The sequence below is a fragment of the Leuciscus leuciscus genome (genome assembly GCF_965113295.1).
Source record: "Leuciscus leuciscus genome assembly, chromosome: 2".
Taxonomy (NCBI): domain Eukaryota; kingdom Metazoa; phylum Chordata; class Actinopteri; order Cypriniformes; family Leuciscidae; genus Leuciscus; species Leuciscus leuciscus.
Window position 1 is genome coordinate 1,854,017 of NC_138726.1, and position 17,242 is coordinate 1,871,258.

Sequence of the window (17,242 nt, forward strand, 5' to 3'; positions counted from 1 at the left end):
GCCGAGCCAGTGTCTCCGGACAAGATGGCCGAGCCAGTGTCTCCGGACAAGATGGCCGCCGCCGAGCTACTGTCTCCGGACAAGATGGCCGGCACGTTGCCTGAGCCCTCAGCAGAGATGGCAGCCGCCACGCCTGAACCTGAGCCCTCAGCAGAGATGGCCACCGCCACGTCGCCTGAGCCCTCAGCAGAGATGGCCGCCGCCACGCCTAAACCTGAGCCCTCAGCAGAGATGGCTGCCGCCACGCCTGAACCCTCAGCAGAGATGGACGCTGCCACGCAGTCTGTTCCTGTTCCTGAGCCGGTGTCTGTTCCTGAGCCGGTGTCTGTTCCTGCCCATAACCCCACGGAGGCCGTGCCACCATGGTCTCATGAACTGTCTGGTCCGCCCTGTAGCCCTGAACCGCCAGGTCCGCCTGGTCCCCCTGAACCGTCTGCTCCTCCGAGGCCGCCTGAAGGGTCGTCTCCTCCCAGGCCGCCTGAAGGGTCGTCTCCTCCCAGGCCGCCTGAAGGGTCGTCTCCACCCAGGCCGCCTGAAGGGTCGTCTCCTCCCAGGCCGCCTGAAGGGTCGTCTCCTCCCAGGCCGTCTCCTCCCAGGCCGCCTGAAGGGTCGTCTCCTCCCAGGCCGCCTGAAGGGTCGTCTCCTCCCAGGCCGCCTGAAGGGTCGTCTCCTCCCAGGCCGCCTGAAGGGTCGTCTCCTCCCAGGCCGCCTGATGGTCTCCTGTTAGTCTCAGCCTATTTATACCATGTTCACTCATTCATTCCCTGCGAAGTCTTGTTTTAGTGTCACACTGCAATTCTGAGCATTCTCCCGGTTTTCATGTCTCTTGGTTTTGGATTTCTTGCCCTTTTGCCTGTGACCCCTGCCTGTTTTGTTTGTTTGTTTATTTGTTTGTTTGGACTGCCTTCCTGTGCTTGACCCTCTGCTTGTGTTTGATTACGATTCTGGATAACCCTTGTAATAAACTGCATTTGTATCCTCTACCTTCAAGTCTCGGAGCAGTTCATGACACAATCTGTTGGATTAATTGATAAATGTATTCAAATAAACAAAAACAAATGTAAATTAGAAAGTTTAATGTTCATAACATTATGAAAGGTTATTGCTTTATAAGAAAGGTACATAAAGAATAAACTTATGAAAAAAGAGTTAAAAAGTTACGTCGAAATTTTGGATCTTGTAATAAGTCAACAGAAAATATTGTGAAATGTTTAAAAACAGTACATTTATGATGATCTGTTGTAAGTTTTTATAATATGAAAACCAATTGTGAAAATAAAAACAATAAAAAAAAATAAAATAATGGTCAGCAAATGTAAAAATGAATTATGAATAAATTATTAATGAATTATAAAGATGTAAAAGACAAACACAACATGAGCGATGTTAGCAATAGACAGAATGTATTGCTTGCTAGGCAAGAAGCGTTGTCATGGTCACTACATTGCACTGGTTCTCCTTCACAGTCACACACACTTGCTTGAATGGTGCTTTCCTGATCCATCCCACCCTGATCAATAACTCTCAGGACAACATTGTAGTCACCCTTCTCCAATGCAGACTTTGGGGTCAGAAAGACACCAGTTGCTAAAATGGGCACATTATGATAGTTAGACATGTATACCAAGACAGCCAGATATTTCAATGTGTAACGAAAGAATGAGATTCTATTTCTTTAAAATATTAGTAATTGCTCACATGTGCCATTCATCGAGGTGGACCAATATTGACTGGTTTCTCCGTAGGTCTCAACTCTAAAGGGACCAGCGAAAGGAGGTCCATCTTTGTCCGTTATAGAGAGAAGCACTGGGTCTGAACCACGATTGCATATTTGTATTTTCCTTTCACTGATGACAGGAGCGTTGTCATTTACATCCTCCAATTCAATTACCAGGGTTCCTGTGCCAGTTGCTGGAGCTTCACCTGCACACAAGCACAGACATCAGAAAAAGGCCCGCAATAATTCTCCTCTTAAAAAAGGAAACACAAATTACCATCATTATCCAATGCCAAAATGGTAGCTCTGTATTTGCCATCTTTGACTAAGGAAGATTCTCTATCCATAGGGCTCTTGACTTTAATAACTCCAGTGTCTGGAGTAACACTCAGCCAGCCGGCAGGATCACTGCCAATTTTATACCTGGAAGGAACCAAACATACAGGTTAAAACTAGAAATGTTCAGCAAGAACAACTTAAGTCTTGCCTGGTGGTTTAAAAACATTTGAAGTTCAAAGGATATACAGGCATGCTATGATTTGAATTCTGGGTATGAGAGATTTGACATCTGCCTAGTGAGGCAAAAAATTATAATAATTATATAATTAAATAATTAAAATGTAATTATATAAATATATAATAACATTCGGTTTAAGATCTAGAAATCTGTAAAGAAATCAGTCAGAATTTTCAAATGGAATAATGAAATCTTACGTTATCTTCTGTGATTTTCCAATGTCTGGATCAGTGGCTTTATAAGTAACTAATTCACTATCAACTGGTGAATCTTCAGGTTTGTTAATAACCTTCTCCTTTGGATTAAACTCCGGAGGCTCATTAACATCAATTACATTCACAGTGACTGTGGCAGTGGAAGTGGCCAAAGAACCAACAAATGGATCATCGTTCTCAACAATCACAGACAAAATTAATTGCTTGTTCTTCTCAAAGTCCAGGGGCTGAATGGAAAAGAACGTGTATTTTACTAAAGGAACATGATCACGAATTGCCTGTGGAAACACATGAGCAACACACAGTACCTTTACAGTGGTGATGATGCCCTCTAGCTGGCTGGGTCCAGTACTGACACTGAAAAACCCACTCTTGTCACCGCCAATAATCTTATATTTGGTTGACCAGGCAGGAGATCCAGGTTCATCTCCATCAGTAACTGCAAGTCTGGCCACTTCAGCCCCTACTTTATTCTCTGGGACAGAAACAGTGTGCTAAAACAAAGAGAAGTATGGTTAAAATACAGTTAAAATGCTTATTATATAACATTCTGAATATATTACCGTTGCTTGCTCAAACTGAGGTGCGTTATCATTGGTGTCAGTCACAGAAATAACAGCTGTGCCAGTGGTCGAATGACCGTTTCCATTCATGTCAGTAGCCGTAATTAACACAGTATATCTGGAATATGTCTGAAAAGAAAGATGTTTTCTGGTGAGTTTGTTTACATTAAATCATTCTTCACTAATGTGAGATCCAGTCATCATTTCTCACCTCTCTGTCCAAGCCTAAAGCATTCACACGAATTCCTCCAGTAACAGAGTTGATTGTAAACAGGTTTGGTTTTGGCCATTCTGGATCTTGCTTGACGATTGAGTAACTGATAACACCATTGTCAGTATTCTCAGTATCATCTGCATCAGTGGCTGTGACTGTCATAAACTCATGACCTTCAGTGAGAGAAGAAGAAAGACTGATTTGGTGAAACTGAAGAGGCATTTAAAAAAAAAAAAAACTGCTATACATTTCATTAAGAAACTGCATCATACACCTACCTATACCAGCAGCTTCAGGAACACTTCCACTGAATGGATTTTGTGTAAAAACAGGCTTATTATCATTTTGGTCAATCACATTTACAGTAATTTCCATTGGCGTTTCTACAATATTCACATCAACTCCAGTCGCATGAGCTACAAGCTAAAGACAGGAGAAGAGATACAGGCATGTTAAAGGTGTATTGTGTAATATTTATGGGGATCTGTTGACAGAAATCCATTATAATATACATAACTACGTTTCGAGTGGTGTATAAAGACCTTACAAAATTAACCGTTATGTTTTTATCACCTTAGAATGAGACATTTCTATCTACATACACTGGCAATCTACAACCCCTTACACGTTAAGTCGCCATCAGTGTTGTTTTTGGCAGCCCTTTTAGTTTTAGTCTTTTGGACGAAAATGCTTTTTAGTTTTAGTCACATTTTAGTCACTTATAAACTTAATAGTTTTAGTCAAGTTTTAGTCGACGAAAACGCAAAAAGGTTTTAGTCAAGTTTTTAGGCAATTTTAGTAAAAAAAAAAAAAAAGTAGTCTTTAACAAATTAATTTAGGTTAAAAAGTATTGGAAATGGGCTTAGGTTTGACAGGTTGTAGCAAGTGTTGCAATTCGAGTGTTGTAACTCAATTCAATTTGAGCTACTACAACATTACACACAGATAAAGTGGTAACAGTGGAATCACTGTTTTACTCCAAAAAAGCCAGGAATAAAAACATTCTTACTTTGGCAATTGTGGCTTTATTATATAATTAGTTAAATAATAATTTATGTTATAATCTAAGTTAATGCTCGGACACACTCGGTCTCTCTCGTGCGCAGACACACTCGGTCTCTCTCGCGTACGCTCGGTCTCTCTCGCGCGCAGACACACTCGGTCTCTCTCGCATACGCTCGGTCTCTCTCGCATACGCTCGGTCTCTCTCGCGCGCAGACACACTCGGTCTCTCTCGCGTACGCTCGGTCTCTCTCGCGCGCAGACACACTCGGTCTCTCTCGCGTACGCTCGGTCTCTCTCGCGCGCAGACACACTCGGTCTCTCTCGCGTACGCTCGGTCTCTCTCGCGCGCAGACACACTCGGTCTCTCTCGCGTACGCTCGGTCTCTCTCGCGCGCAGACTACTCGGTATGTATGGCGCTCGAAATGTTTCATTCGGCGACGAGACTGACAAGCACGACAGATAACACTTGTGTATACCAAGCAGGAAGGAAGTCGACCGGAAGTTGAAGCCGGCCGCGTGCCACCATCTTGTAGCAGAACTTCATCTGCTGTTAGCATCCCATTGACTCCCATTCATTTTGGCGTCACTTTGACAGCGAATAACTTTACATCTGAGGCGTTTAAAGACTCCATTTGTCCATTATTTATTTCTAAAGAAACACGACAATGTATAAAATGCTCCATTACCTTGTAGCTTACGTTATGGCCCCGTAAAAACAGTTTTTGTAAAAGTAGGCTAACGATTGCGTCATAACCACACGACTCTCTGTCGCACAGTAGAGAGATTACCGTATGGACAGGAGGAGAAGCTCGCGCGCAATCGGGGGGATGTGGAGGCAAAATGACAAAATAATTAATCAGAATACCTAGCAAAAGTTTCTCCTGCTCCTAGCTCATGGATACCTCCTACTCACACTCTCCGTCTCTGCAAGATTCGGAAGGGAATGATTCAGATTTCGCATGCCACAGCCACTAGAAGACAGACGGGTTGCTCACGTCACATCTACGTCGTCAAGCTCTGTTTGAGTCTGCGCGTCAGGAACGGAAGTCCTAAAAAATCGCTGAAAATGGGCTTCACTTGTCTCAATTGAGTTCCCATGAGATGACTCTGTCCATTTCTTATACTGTCTATGATGTATACGTGCGTGTACGTCTCCATTTGTTTATATGGAGACGTACACGCAAATATCACGTCACGTAGACACGTCAATAACGTGTAGCTGTTGATCGTTACAGACGTGACGGCGGCGTCACGTTAGAAGTTAACGTGTGGATAACGTCTGCACATCTGAACGTCTGCCCGTCTGAACGTCTGCACGTCTGAACGCCTAATTTTCCTTATTTTCTCATACATTTAGGCTACTGTTATAGACATTATAGATAATCTTATTTTGGCAGTTTACTTTTGGCTACATTGGATTTATTTATTTCTATAATGCTGAATGTCTGTTAAGTACATACATTTGGTATCCCAATGATAGATAAAAGTATATTGTCATGTATACGATCTTATGAGAGACAAATAAAATGGGCTTGTAAAATTCATATAATTATTTGTTTGTTTAAGATTTGTTAAAGCCCTGCAGCAGCCGGTCTGCATGCCTCAAGTTCATTCATAGATGCTGCATTTAGTATTAATTAACCATTCAGAAACCACTTTAAAACTTATTGGATTTTAAACTAAAAAGAATGATCATACTTCTGATTGCTGGTTACTGCTATACTTATTCTGAACAGGTCATTAATCATTCAATTTAAAATCGTTTAACATAAATATACTATTTAATAGAGCTACACTACAGTTTTTATAAAGCCTAGCACTCTATTAAATCTAGCCTAGTCATACTGCACATTTTTTTTGCTACTATGTTAAGAGCATACAAATATATCACCCAACTCAGGCAAAACAATTGACAGCCCTGATAAATAAAGTAAAAGGCTTAAACTGATGCATCTTGTTTTCACCTGCAGGAAAAACAAACACTTAAAACAAAAATGACAGTAAATGCCCAGTAACATCAGTAGGTGGCAGCAGAGGGACACTCATCTGCTCATTAGACATGTCCACTCCTTGATATACTTGTAGGAAGTTTCAGTAAGTCTTGGGTCATTTATTCCTGTACATTAAGGGCTCAATGCATTAACAATTTCTGAAAGGAGCAATGTTCGATATAGTGTACATTTGCTTTTGTAAAATATTTTCAGTGCTTTAAATGTCTTACAGATTTGTATTGTATGGGGCTTCTGCATGCATCTTTGGAAGTTATTCCACTAACACAAGATAAATAATGAGTGAAATGTATGACTGAATGATTTTTAAAAATTTATTTTTATGTCAAGTTTGTAATGTCATTTGTAGCATCTTTTAATAACAGAATAATAGACTTAAATGGTCAGAGTATGACTGCTTTATTCTATGGTATTTCCTGCAATGCTGGTCCTATTCCTGTCTACCTTATACATGAGATACCCATACCTTTACTCTGCTCTTAAGCACACACAATAATCATAAATGCTACACTAAATCTTTAAATCCTGGGAAATAAAGTTTGTTACATAAATAAGAATTACAGTAAAAAGCATTCACTTAACAATTTCGCAGATAATGAAGTACATGTTATACAAGATAACAGTGTTCAGTATTTTCAGATTTAAACTATGGCTACGATTTATATTTATATTCTTTATATTACAATGACATACATATGTACACACACACACACACACACACACACACACACACACACACACACACACACACACACACTCTCTGTATATACATACATGTATGTGTGTGTGTGTGTTTGTTACATTCTCTATAAAGTACATTTAATGTATTACTGTATGTAAAATGCGAGTGGAGTACGTTTACAGTATTACAGTTCTGAAAATAATGTCTGATTACACACCTGTTCTGTCTACAAACGTTTGAATGATTGAAGACACTGTTGTTCTCCCAACATTCAGCTTTACCTTTTGACCCTCAGTCATTGTAAGGTCATGATTGATAACATTGTCTGCAATAGTGTCCTTATTTCATTAGAAACATGTCCACAATCTTGACCTCTTCCACTGTTTTGCCTCCGTACCCTTCTTCCACCACACATCATTACTCCTCTTCTTCTAGACTGTTGACCCTGTTTGTTTCTGTGTTGTTCTTCCATTATCTAAATGTGTGACACTGAGTTGTGCTCTGTCAATATATGCTTGTCAAATGAAGCTTCAGGAGATGCAGCTCTGAGCTATATCAGAGACCTGGTTGATTTAATGCTTTACATTCTCCTTCATTAGTGAAATGCAAAATGTATAGCCAAGACACTGTCATTAAAACATTAAAATGTAGCATGTCATGGGAACCAACAACAGCACATACATTAGGCTTTACCCATATATCTATTTATAACGCAGCCACTTTAAATTCACATAATGTTTCACTTCTGAGTAACAGAAATATGATATATATATATATATATATATATATATATAATGAAAATGAATTGCCAACATGCCAAGAATATAAAAAATACCAAGTAAAACACAAATTTGTAAATATTTGTTTGAATGTTTCTGTAATGAGCAGTTTTTAGAAAACGAGAACGCCTGTAAATAAACAATATATTAATGACTGGTATTTCACACAATAGTTGATGAAAATACAGTTCCAAACAGCGCCACAGCAGAACAACTGCAATTGTCTAAAAGGAGTAGTTGTGTGGGTGTTAAATATATATTTCTGTTTTTGAAAGAATAGGTTGAACATCAACCAGTAATCTCAATAGAACAGGGACTTGGCGCCATCTACTGGCAATTTTATATTGATATTTAGTAGTTTAATATTTATTTAGCCTCCGTTCATTTCGGCATTTACAACTCGGTTTAAATGAGCTTGCTAGAAGTTCATAGAACGATTTTTTATAACATAGAATTTAAGAATATAATTAAGTAATGCATCATCTCTACTATAGAGCTTTTTTTATTATTATTGTAGCCTATAGCCTATTTCCTATTCCCATGCATGCTCATGCATAATTGATATTGCAAAATACATTCAAAGCTTTTTACTGTTGAGATTCGTTTTTTTTTATGTATCCAAACCTAAATAGTATTTTCTTAATATTCTTCGAGGATGTTAAAAGGTAGGCCTATGTTAAATAGCTATTAATGTGATTTTCTCTGTTGAAAATTACTTTATCTAATTTAATAATAGCTTTAATAGCTAAATGATCAAATCTTCTAGCCCACACTGTTCGAACAGTGTCTCAAATAAGACAAGTCCATTCAATTCAATTCAAATTTAGTTGTAAAGCGCTTTTCACAATATTGTTTCAAAACAGCTTTACAGAAAATGCATTTCAGAAATGTACATATAAAAATACAGTTAGTAAGTTAGTAATTTATTAATCCATCATACAAGTAGCTGCATAAAAGCACGTGCGCTATTTTTAAATTAGCCAAGGCACGTTTTACGTTCAGACGTGCAGACGTTAAAACGGGCACGTCTTTAAGCTTGGTTAGGAAAGAAATGACACAAAGCGAGCGCCATACTCGGTCTCTCTCGCGCACAGACACACTCGGTCTCTCTCGCGTACGCTCGGTCTCTCTCGCGTGCAGACACACTCGGTCTCTCTCGCGTACGCTCGGTCTCTCTCGCGTGCAGACACACTCGGTCTCTCTCGCGTACGCTCGGTCTCTCTCGCGTGCAGACACACTCGGTCTCTCTCGCGTACGCTCGGTCTCTCTCGCGTGCAGACACACTCGGTCTCTCTCGCATACGCTCGGTCTCTCTCGCGTGCAGACACACTCGGTCTCTCTCGCGTACGCTCGGTCTCTCTCGCGTGCAGACACACTCGGTCTCTCTCGCGTACGCTCGGTCTCTCTCGCGTGCAGACACACTCGGTCTCTCTCGCGTGCAGACACACTCGGTCTCTCTCGCATACGCTCGGTCTCTCTCGCGTGCAGACACACTCGGTCTCTCTCGCGTACGCTCGGTCTCTCTCGCGTACGCTCTGTCTCTCTCGCATACGCTCGGTCTCTCTCGCGTGCAGACACACTCAGTCTCTCTCGCATACGCTCGGTCTCTCTCGCATGCAGACACACTCGGTCTCTCTCGCGTACGCTCGGTCTCTCTCGCGTACGCTCTGTCTCTCTCGCGTACGCTCGGCCTCTCTCGCGTGCAGACACACTCGGTCTCTCTCGCATACGCTCGGTCTCTCTCGCATGCAGACACACTCGGTCTCTCTCGCGTGCAGACACACTCGGTCTCTCTCGCGTACGCTCGGTCTCTCTCGCGTGCAGACACACTCGGCCTCTCTCGCATACGCTCGGTCTCTCTCGCGTGCAGACACACTCGGTCTCTCTCGCGTACGCTCGGTCTCTCTCGCGTGCAGACACACTCGGTCTCTCTCGCGTACGCTCGGTCTCTCTCGCGTGCAGACACACTCGGTCTCTCTCGCATACGCTCGGTCTCTCTCGCGTGCAGACACACTCGGTCTCTCTCGCGTGCAGACACACTCGGTCTCTCTCGCATACGCTCGGTCTCTCTCGCGTGCAGACACACTCGGTCTCTCTCGCGTACGCTCGGTCTCTCTCGCGTACGCTCTGTCTCTCTCGCATACGCTCGGTCTCTCTCGCGTGCAGACACACTCGGTCTCTCTCGCATACGCTCGGTCTCTCTCGCATGCAGACACACTCGGTCTCTCTCGCGTACGCTCGGTCTCTCTCGCGTACGCTCTGTCTCTCTCGCGTACGCTCGGCCTCTCTCGCGTGCAGACACACTCGGTCTCTCTCGCATACGCTCGGTCTCTCTCGCATGCAGACACACTCGGTCTCTCTCGCGTGCAGACACACTCGGTCTCTCTCGCGTACGCTCGGTCTCTCTCGCGTGCAGACACACTCGGTCTCTCTCGCATACGCTCGGTCTCTCTCGCATGCAGACACACTCGGTCTCTCTCGCGTACGCTCGGTCTCTCTCGCATACGCTCGGTCTCTCTCGCGTGCAGACACACTCGGTCTCTCTCGCGTACGCTCGGTCTCTCTCGCGTGCAGACACACTCGGTCTCTCTCGCATACGCTCGGTCTCTCTCGCGTGCAGACACACTCGGTCTCTCTCGCGTACGCTCGGTCTCTCTCGCATACGCTCGGTCTCTCTCGCGTGCAGACACACTCGGTCTCTCTCGCATACGCTCGGTCTCTCTCGCGTGCAGACACACTCGGTCTCTCTCGCGTACGCTCGGTCTCTCTCGCGCACTGTCGCTCGCTCGCGCAGTTCGTTTCGCTTTTGTCCAGTCCGGCGCCTCATATAGAAGATGTGTGGCGAGTGACTAGCCGCAGCCGCAGGTGTGTTGTTGTTGTGTGGAATCTGGTGCGCGGCATGGCGGCAGCCGGGTGGTGGGCGTACCCAAAACAAGGATAGGAAGCGGCAGCAAGGATAGGAAGCAGCACTTTTTTAGCTCAAAACAGACAGATTTCACGCAAAATAGGCAGAAATGACATGCATTGTGAACGTCAGACTTATAATCATTTTCGTTCCGTCTCGTCAACGAAAACTTGAAAACGTCTCGTCATGTTTTAGTCACCTTAGAGCCATTTTTAGCTAGTCATCGTCGCGTTATCGTCATAAAAAAAGGTGCGTCAACGAAATCATTTCGTTATCGTCATCGTTGACGAAAACAACATTGGTCGCCATTTTGCGTCACCATATTTCTACAGTAGAAAACTTAACCCCCTGAGGTCTACGGTATCGCCGGCGATACCAGCTCGCTTTTTTTTTTGTCAATGTAAAAGAAACTCATAAATACTCTGTTGACTTTGATTTTCCATAGGAGTTTCATACATCAATCGATTCTGTTAAATGTGTATTATTTTTGTGTATACTCACAATAAAAACAAAGTGTTGTGCTTTTTGCCAAATAAAGAAAAATAAACACGAAGCGAGTTCTGCCTTCTCTCTGCCAGTGAAGTCCATTCTGAAACGCGTCCGAAAATTAACAATAACTGAGCGAATACTCAGTCAAACAGGCATACAGACACACAGGCATGAAGCTTGAATTTTCTTCTTTTAAATGAAGTAATTTATATAAAAAACAAATATTCTAATCTTGTGAAATCTGTATTAAAAGAGAGCGATTCCAGTCGAGCTCATCTCATCTCATTACGTTATAATCGGCCCCGCCCACGGAGAGCGCGCGCTATTCAAACGCAAATGACTGAGACGATCCCATACAAACTGTGAACGCCCACATATCAGCTCGAGAAAACACATCAAGTTTATTCAGATAAGTGTAGTCGTCTACACTGTCTCGCAGCGCTGTGAGGAATAATAATAATGGAAAACTTACCTCAGAAGTGCTGGTATTTCGAGGAGCAACGGATGGAATAATGTAGTAAGTTTTTTTTTTCATTCTCAAGTAAATCGCGTTTCTGTGTGAATGAATGAACGGCAGAGATGCGCTGTTTACCACAACTCGCAAAAAGACGGTTTAAATTTGAATTTCGTTTCTGTGTGTGAATAAATGATCTGCTTTTAGCAAACTATTTAGCTATACTGAGTAAAATCGATTGAAATATGTTGAAATAAAATGTATTTGTATAAGCAACGTATTAAACTGCAAATTAACATTTATATTCCTTATAATAAAAACGAAAGACCTATGTTACAGACATATGAAAGACAACATTTCGTTGATTAGTTTTGGATAGATTACACATTTTTACTGTAAAATATCTGCCACCTCAAATATGTTTGCCAATTTTTGCTAATATGTTAAATATAGTATGTTTTGTCAATGTAGGCTATATTGGAAGTTTGAAATATGTATGATAAAATGTATAGGCCTACTTTAGTTTTTACAAAGAAAGATCACACTTCAATTGTTGTTGTAATTGTAACCTTTTTAATAAAAAAATATATATATTTACAAGGTAGATGTAAACAAATTTTAAAAGGTAAATATAAGCATTTTCTTTCAATAATTTTTATTGTGTTTTATTATTGACAAATTTGGGGAGAGGATACATATTCCAAAACTGAAAATACAGTATGAGAATTAACTGCACAATTAATAGACATGTTTTCCTTGGATATTATACAATTTGCAAGCAAAATTTGTGAAAAAAAAAAAATTGACATGCTTCCAACTGTGAACCAATTTGGTAGAATATATATATATATATACTGTATATATATTGCTCTTGCATTCTTTCTTGTGGCTATAGGTGACACACCTGAATGAATGGCTCATTAAGTATGCGGGCCCCATTGTCTCCTAAGGTGTGAATCACTACATATGCATGATGCTGTTGAATGGTTGACGCCCCTTGCGCATATTGCCTTTACAAACAAAAAGTGTTTTACAAGATTTAAATCAATGTATTGTGTTATGTGAATGATAAGGGCAGGATGATTTTCACATCATTTTGAAGAAAAAATTCTAGGCAAAGACATCAATTAGTCAAAAGTCTTATTGACACGTATTTAGTATGTGTTTTGTGGCCTTATTTCAGAAACTTTAGTTTTTAGTTTTTTCAATAACCATGCATAAACATTATTCTCTCAAAAATACAAACATGTACATGCATGTTGCTCACATATTATGGTAGCCCTGTTTGTGCTAAATAGAGTGTAATTATACCTTTGCCATTAATATGTTTATAAGCAACTGAAAAAAGCACAAATGTCAGGGCATTTCAGAACATCTCAAGGACCCCAAAAACCCCTCAGACCTCAGAGGGTTAAACGGACAAACTTTCCTACAGAGCGTGTTTCATCACTCTTTTGTTTTTGCTTCTTCGTTGGTGTTTTTAGAGGCAACTTGCACCATCACTACATTGAATACGCACAAAGAAAAAGTACTATTAACGTTAGTATTGAAATTTAAACAAATAGAAGACCACATGTATTATTTTCCACAAGAGCCCGACAGATCGTCAATCTTCATCAGCAAAGAAAAGAAAACATGATGCAGCCAGACGAAGTCGGGACAGATGACGGCAGAAATGTGACCTTTTCCAGATGGAAGTCAATGTAACGTTAAGTGTTCAGGCGCGGTGGGCTGAGCCATTGGTTGCAATTCACAACCGAACTGCTAGATGTCGCTAAAATCTACACACTGCACTTTTAAGAGACAAATATCTGAGGTTGTTTGAAAACACAAATAAATTAGAGTTGTAGTTTTATATTTCCATGTCTGTTAGCTTTGATACGTCAATATGCAAGTGTAGTTATGACTTAAATTGTAGTAGGTATACTAATTACAATAAATGTACAGTATCTTCAAACATGAAAAGTAAACTGTGTGTCAATCTATTCCACAAGGCCTTTTTTCAGATTCTTTATACTTTTTTAGCTAACACTTTATAATAACGTTCAGTTGTAAGTCATTTATAAGTGGTTAGTTAATGATGAGTTACAAAACATTCATAAATGATTAGCAAGTGATATAATAACATTTTATGTATGTTTTGTAAATTATGTTACAAGTCATTTACAAGTGATTAGTAAATGATTAACTAATCTTTTACAAAACATGAATATGCGTTTCATAAATGTTTAATAAATAATGTATGTATGTAGAGGGTGCAGAAAGTGTTGTAAATGCCTTGAATACACGTAGATCATTTGTAACAGGTAAGTGTAACACATTTACAAGTGATGAATAGTTTATACTGTAGATTATTAGGGGATGCAGAAAGTGTTGTAAATTATTTATTCATGCATTTACACATCATCTATAACAGGTGTTGAACACTGTAGTGTGTAGTGTAGTGTAGTGTGCACTGCAGTGTAAGTGCTGATGGTGAGGGTATAGACAGCTGTCTTCTGTAGTGTGTAGTGTAGTGTGCACTGCAGTGTAAGTGCTGATGGTGATGGTATAGACAGCTGTCTTCTGTAGTGTAGTGTGTAGTGTAGTGTGTAGTGTAGTGTGCACTGCAGTGTAAGTGCTGACTGGTGAGGGTATAGACAGCTGTCTTCTGTAGTGTGTAGTGTAGTGTAGTGTGTAGTGTAGTGTAGTGTAGTGTAAGTGCTGACTGGTGAGGGTATAGACAGCTGTCTTCTGTAGTGTGTAGTGTAGTGTGTACTGCAGTGTAAGTGCTGACTGGTGAGGGTATAGACAGCTGTCTTCTGTAGTGTGTAGTGTAGTGTGCACTGCAGTGTAAGTGCTGACTGGTGAGGGTATAGACAGCTGTGTTCTGTAGTGTGTAGTGTAGTGTAGTGTGTAGTGTAGTGTAGTGTGTAGTGTAGTGTAGTGTGTAGTGTAGTGTAGTGTAGTGTAGTGTAGTGTGTAGTGTAGTGTGCACTGCAGTGTAAGTGCTGACTGGTGAGGGTATAGACAGCTGTCTTCTGTAGTGTGTAGTGTAGTGTGTAGTGTAGTGTAGTGTAGTGTAAGTGCTGACTGGTGAGGGTATAGACAGCTGTCTTCTGTAGTGTGTAGTGTAGTGTGTACTGCAGTGTAAGTGTTGACTGGTGAGGGTATAGACAGCTGTCTTCTGTAGTGTGTAGTGTAGTGTGTACTGCAGTGTAAGTGTTGACTGGTGAGGGTATAGACAGCTGTCTTCTGTAGTGTGTAGTGTAGTGTGTAGTGTGTAGTGTAGTGTGCACTGCAGTGTAAGTGCTGACTGGTGAGGGTATAGACAGCTGTCTTCTGTAGTGTGTAGTGTAGTGTGTAGTGTGTAGTGTGCACTGCAGTGTAAGTGCTGACTGGTGAGGGTATAGACAGCTGTCTTCTGTAGTGTGTAGTGTAGTGTGTAGTGTGTAGTGTGCACTGCAGTGTAAGTGCTGACTGGTGAGGGTATAGACAGCTGTCTTCTGTAGTGTGTAGTGTGTAGTGTAGTGTGTACTGCAGTGTAAGTGCTGACTGGTGAGGGTATAGACAGCTGTCTTCTGTAGTGTGTAGTGTAGTGTGTAGTGTGTAGTGTAGTGTGCACTGCAGTGTAAGTCCTGACTGGTGAGGGTATAGACAGCTGTCTTCTGTAGTGTGTAGTGTAGTGTAGTGTAGTGTAGTGTGTACTGCAGTGTAAGTGCTGACTGGTGAGGGTATAGACAGCTGTCTTCTGTAGTGTGTAGTGTAGTGTAGTGTGTAGTGTGTAGTGTAGTGTAGTGTGTACTGCAGTGTAAGTGCTGACTGGTGAGGGTATAGACAGCTGTCTTCTGTAGTGTGTAGTGTAGTGTAGTGTAGTGTGTAGTGTGTAGTGTTGTGTAGTGTGCACTGCAGTGTAAGTGCTGACTGGTGAGGGTATAGACAGCTGTCTTCTGTAGTGTGTAGTGTAGTGTGTACTGCAGTGTAAGTGCTGACTGTTGAGGGTATAGACAGCTGTCTTCTGTAGTGTGTAGTGTAGTGTAGTGTGCACTGCAGTGTAAGTGCTGACTGGTGAGGGTATAGACAGCTGTCTTCTTTAGTGTGTAGTGTAGTGTAGTGTGTACTGCAGTGTAAGTGCTGACTGGTGAGGGTATAGACAGCTGTCTTCTGTAGTGTGTAGTGTAGTGTAGTGTGTACTGCAGTGTAAGTGCTGACTGGTGAGGGTATAGACAGCTGTCTTCTGTAGTGTGTAGTGTAGTGTAGTGTGTAGTGTAGTGTGTACTGCAGTGTAAGTGCTGACTGGTGAGGGTATAGACAGCTGTCTTCTGTAGTGTGTAGTGTAGTGTAGTGTGTAGTGTAGTGTGTACTGCAGTGTAAGTGCTGACTGGTGAGGGTATAGACAGCTGTCTTCTGTAGTGTGTAGTGTAGTGTAGTGTAGTGTGTACTGCAGTGTAAGTGCTGACTGGTGAGGGTATAGACCGCTGTCTTCTGTAGTGTGTAGTGTAGTGTAGTGTGTACTGCAGTGTAAGTGCTGACTGGTGAGGGTATAGACAGCTGTCTTCTGTAGTGTGTAGTGTAGTGTGTAGTGTAGTGTAGTGTGTAGTGTAGTGTGTACTGCCGTGTAAGTGCTGACTGGTGAGGGTATAGACAGCTGTCTTCTGTAGTGTGTAGTGTAGTGTAGTGTGTAGTGTAGTGTAGTGTAGTGTAGTGTAGTGTAGTGTGTAGTGTAGTGTAGTGTAGTGTGTACTGCAGTGTAAGTGCTGACTGGTGAGGGTATAGACAGCTGTCTTCTGTAGTGTGTAGTGTAGTGTAGTGTGTAGTGTAGTGTGTACTGCAGTGTAAGTGCTGACTGGTGAGGGTATAGACAGCTGTCTTCTGTAGTGTGTAGTGTAGTGTAGTGTGTAGTGTAGTGTAGTGTAGTGTAGTGTAGTGTGTACTGCAGTGTAAGTGCTGACTGGTGCGGGTATAGACAGCTGTCTTCTGTAGTGTGTAGTGTAGTGTGTAGTGTGTAGTGTAGTGTAGTGTGCACTGCAGTGTAAGTGCTGACTGGTGAGGGTATAGACAGCTGTCTTCTGTAGTGTGTAGTGTAGTGTAGTGTGTACTGTAGTGTGTACTGCAGTGTAAGTGCTGACTGGTGAGGGTATAGACAGCTGTCTTCTGTAGTGTGTAGTGTAGTGTAGTGTGTAGTGTAGTGTAGTGTGTACTGCAGTGTAAGTGCTGACTGGTGAGGGTATAGACAGCTGTCTTCTGTAGTGTGTAGTGTAGTGTAGTGTGTAGTGTAGTGTAGTGTAAGTGCTGACTGGTGAGGGTATAGACAGCTGTCTTCTGTAGTGTGTAGTGTAGTGTAGTGTGTAGTGTAGTGTAGTGTAAGTGCTGACTGGTGAGGGTATAGACAGCTGTCTTCTGTAGTGTGTAGTGTAGTGTGTAGTGTGTAGTGTAGTGTAGTGTGCACTGCAGTGTAAGTGCTGACTGGTGAGGGTATAGACAGCTGTCTTCTCTGAAACACATGGAGCACTGTGCTCCTGATGTGAGCAAAACATACAAATATGTATTATATTTATTTTTTTAAACATTTAAATTTAATTTATTAAACATTTATGAAACGCATATTCATGTTTTGTAAATGATTAGTTCACCATAAACTAACCACTTATAAATGACTTACAACTGAACGTTATTATAAAGTGTTACCCATTTTTTATCTTAGCTTTCAAAG

General features: G+C 41.7%; 2 protein-coding genes across 2 annotated transcripts in view; both read right to left on the reverse strand.

The window, feature by feature from the left end:
- Positions 1-1,313: 1,313 nt before the first annotated feature.
- The window catches only part of LOC309492110 (cadherin-1-like), a 39,734-nt gene continuing 23,805 nt past the window's right edge, over positions 1,314-17,242 (reverse strand). Inside the window, exons 6-13 of the mRNA XM_082160939.1 lie at positions 3,505-3,649; positions 3,224-3,399; positions 3,013-3,141; positions 2,758-2,943; positions 2,432-2,676; positions 1,995-2,140; positions 1,699-1,923; positions 1,314-1,587 (exon numbers count right to left, since the gene is read on the reverse strand). Of these exons, the coding sequence (XP_082017065.1) occupies positions 1,349-1,587; positions 1,699-1,923; positions 1,995-2,140; positions 2,432-2,676; positions 2,758-2,943; positions 3,013-3,141; positions 3,224-3,399; positions 3,505-3,649 (1,491 nt within the window). The 3' untranslated portion in view covers positions 1,314-1,348. The remainder of the gene's footprint in view (positions 1,588-1,698; positions 1,924-1,994; positions 2,141-2,431; positions 2,677-2,757; positions 2,944-3,012; positions 3,142-3,223; positions 3,400-3,504; positions 3,650-17,242) is intronic.
- Positions 6,193-17,221, reverse strand: LOC309492892 (uncharacterized protein; the record flags this gene model as incomplete). The annotated part of the gene is made up of 6 exons (XM_082161932.1): positions 6,193-6,196; positions 14,176-14,443; positions 14,840-14,865; positions 15,554-16,480; positions 17,042-17,048; positions 17,218-17,221. 6 exons carry the CDS (start codon positions 17,219-17,221, stop codon positions 6,193-6,195), a joined length of 1,236 nt encoding a protein of 411 aa, XP_082018058.1.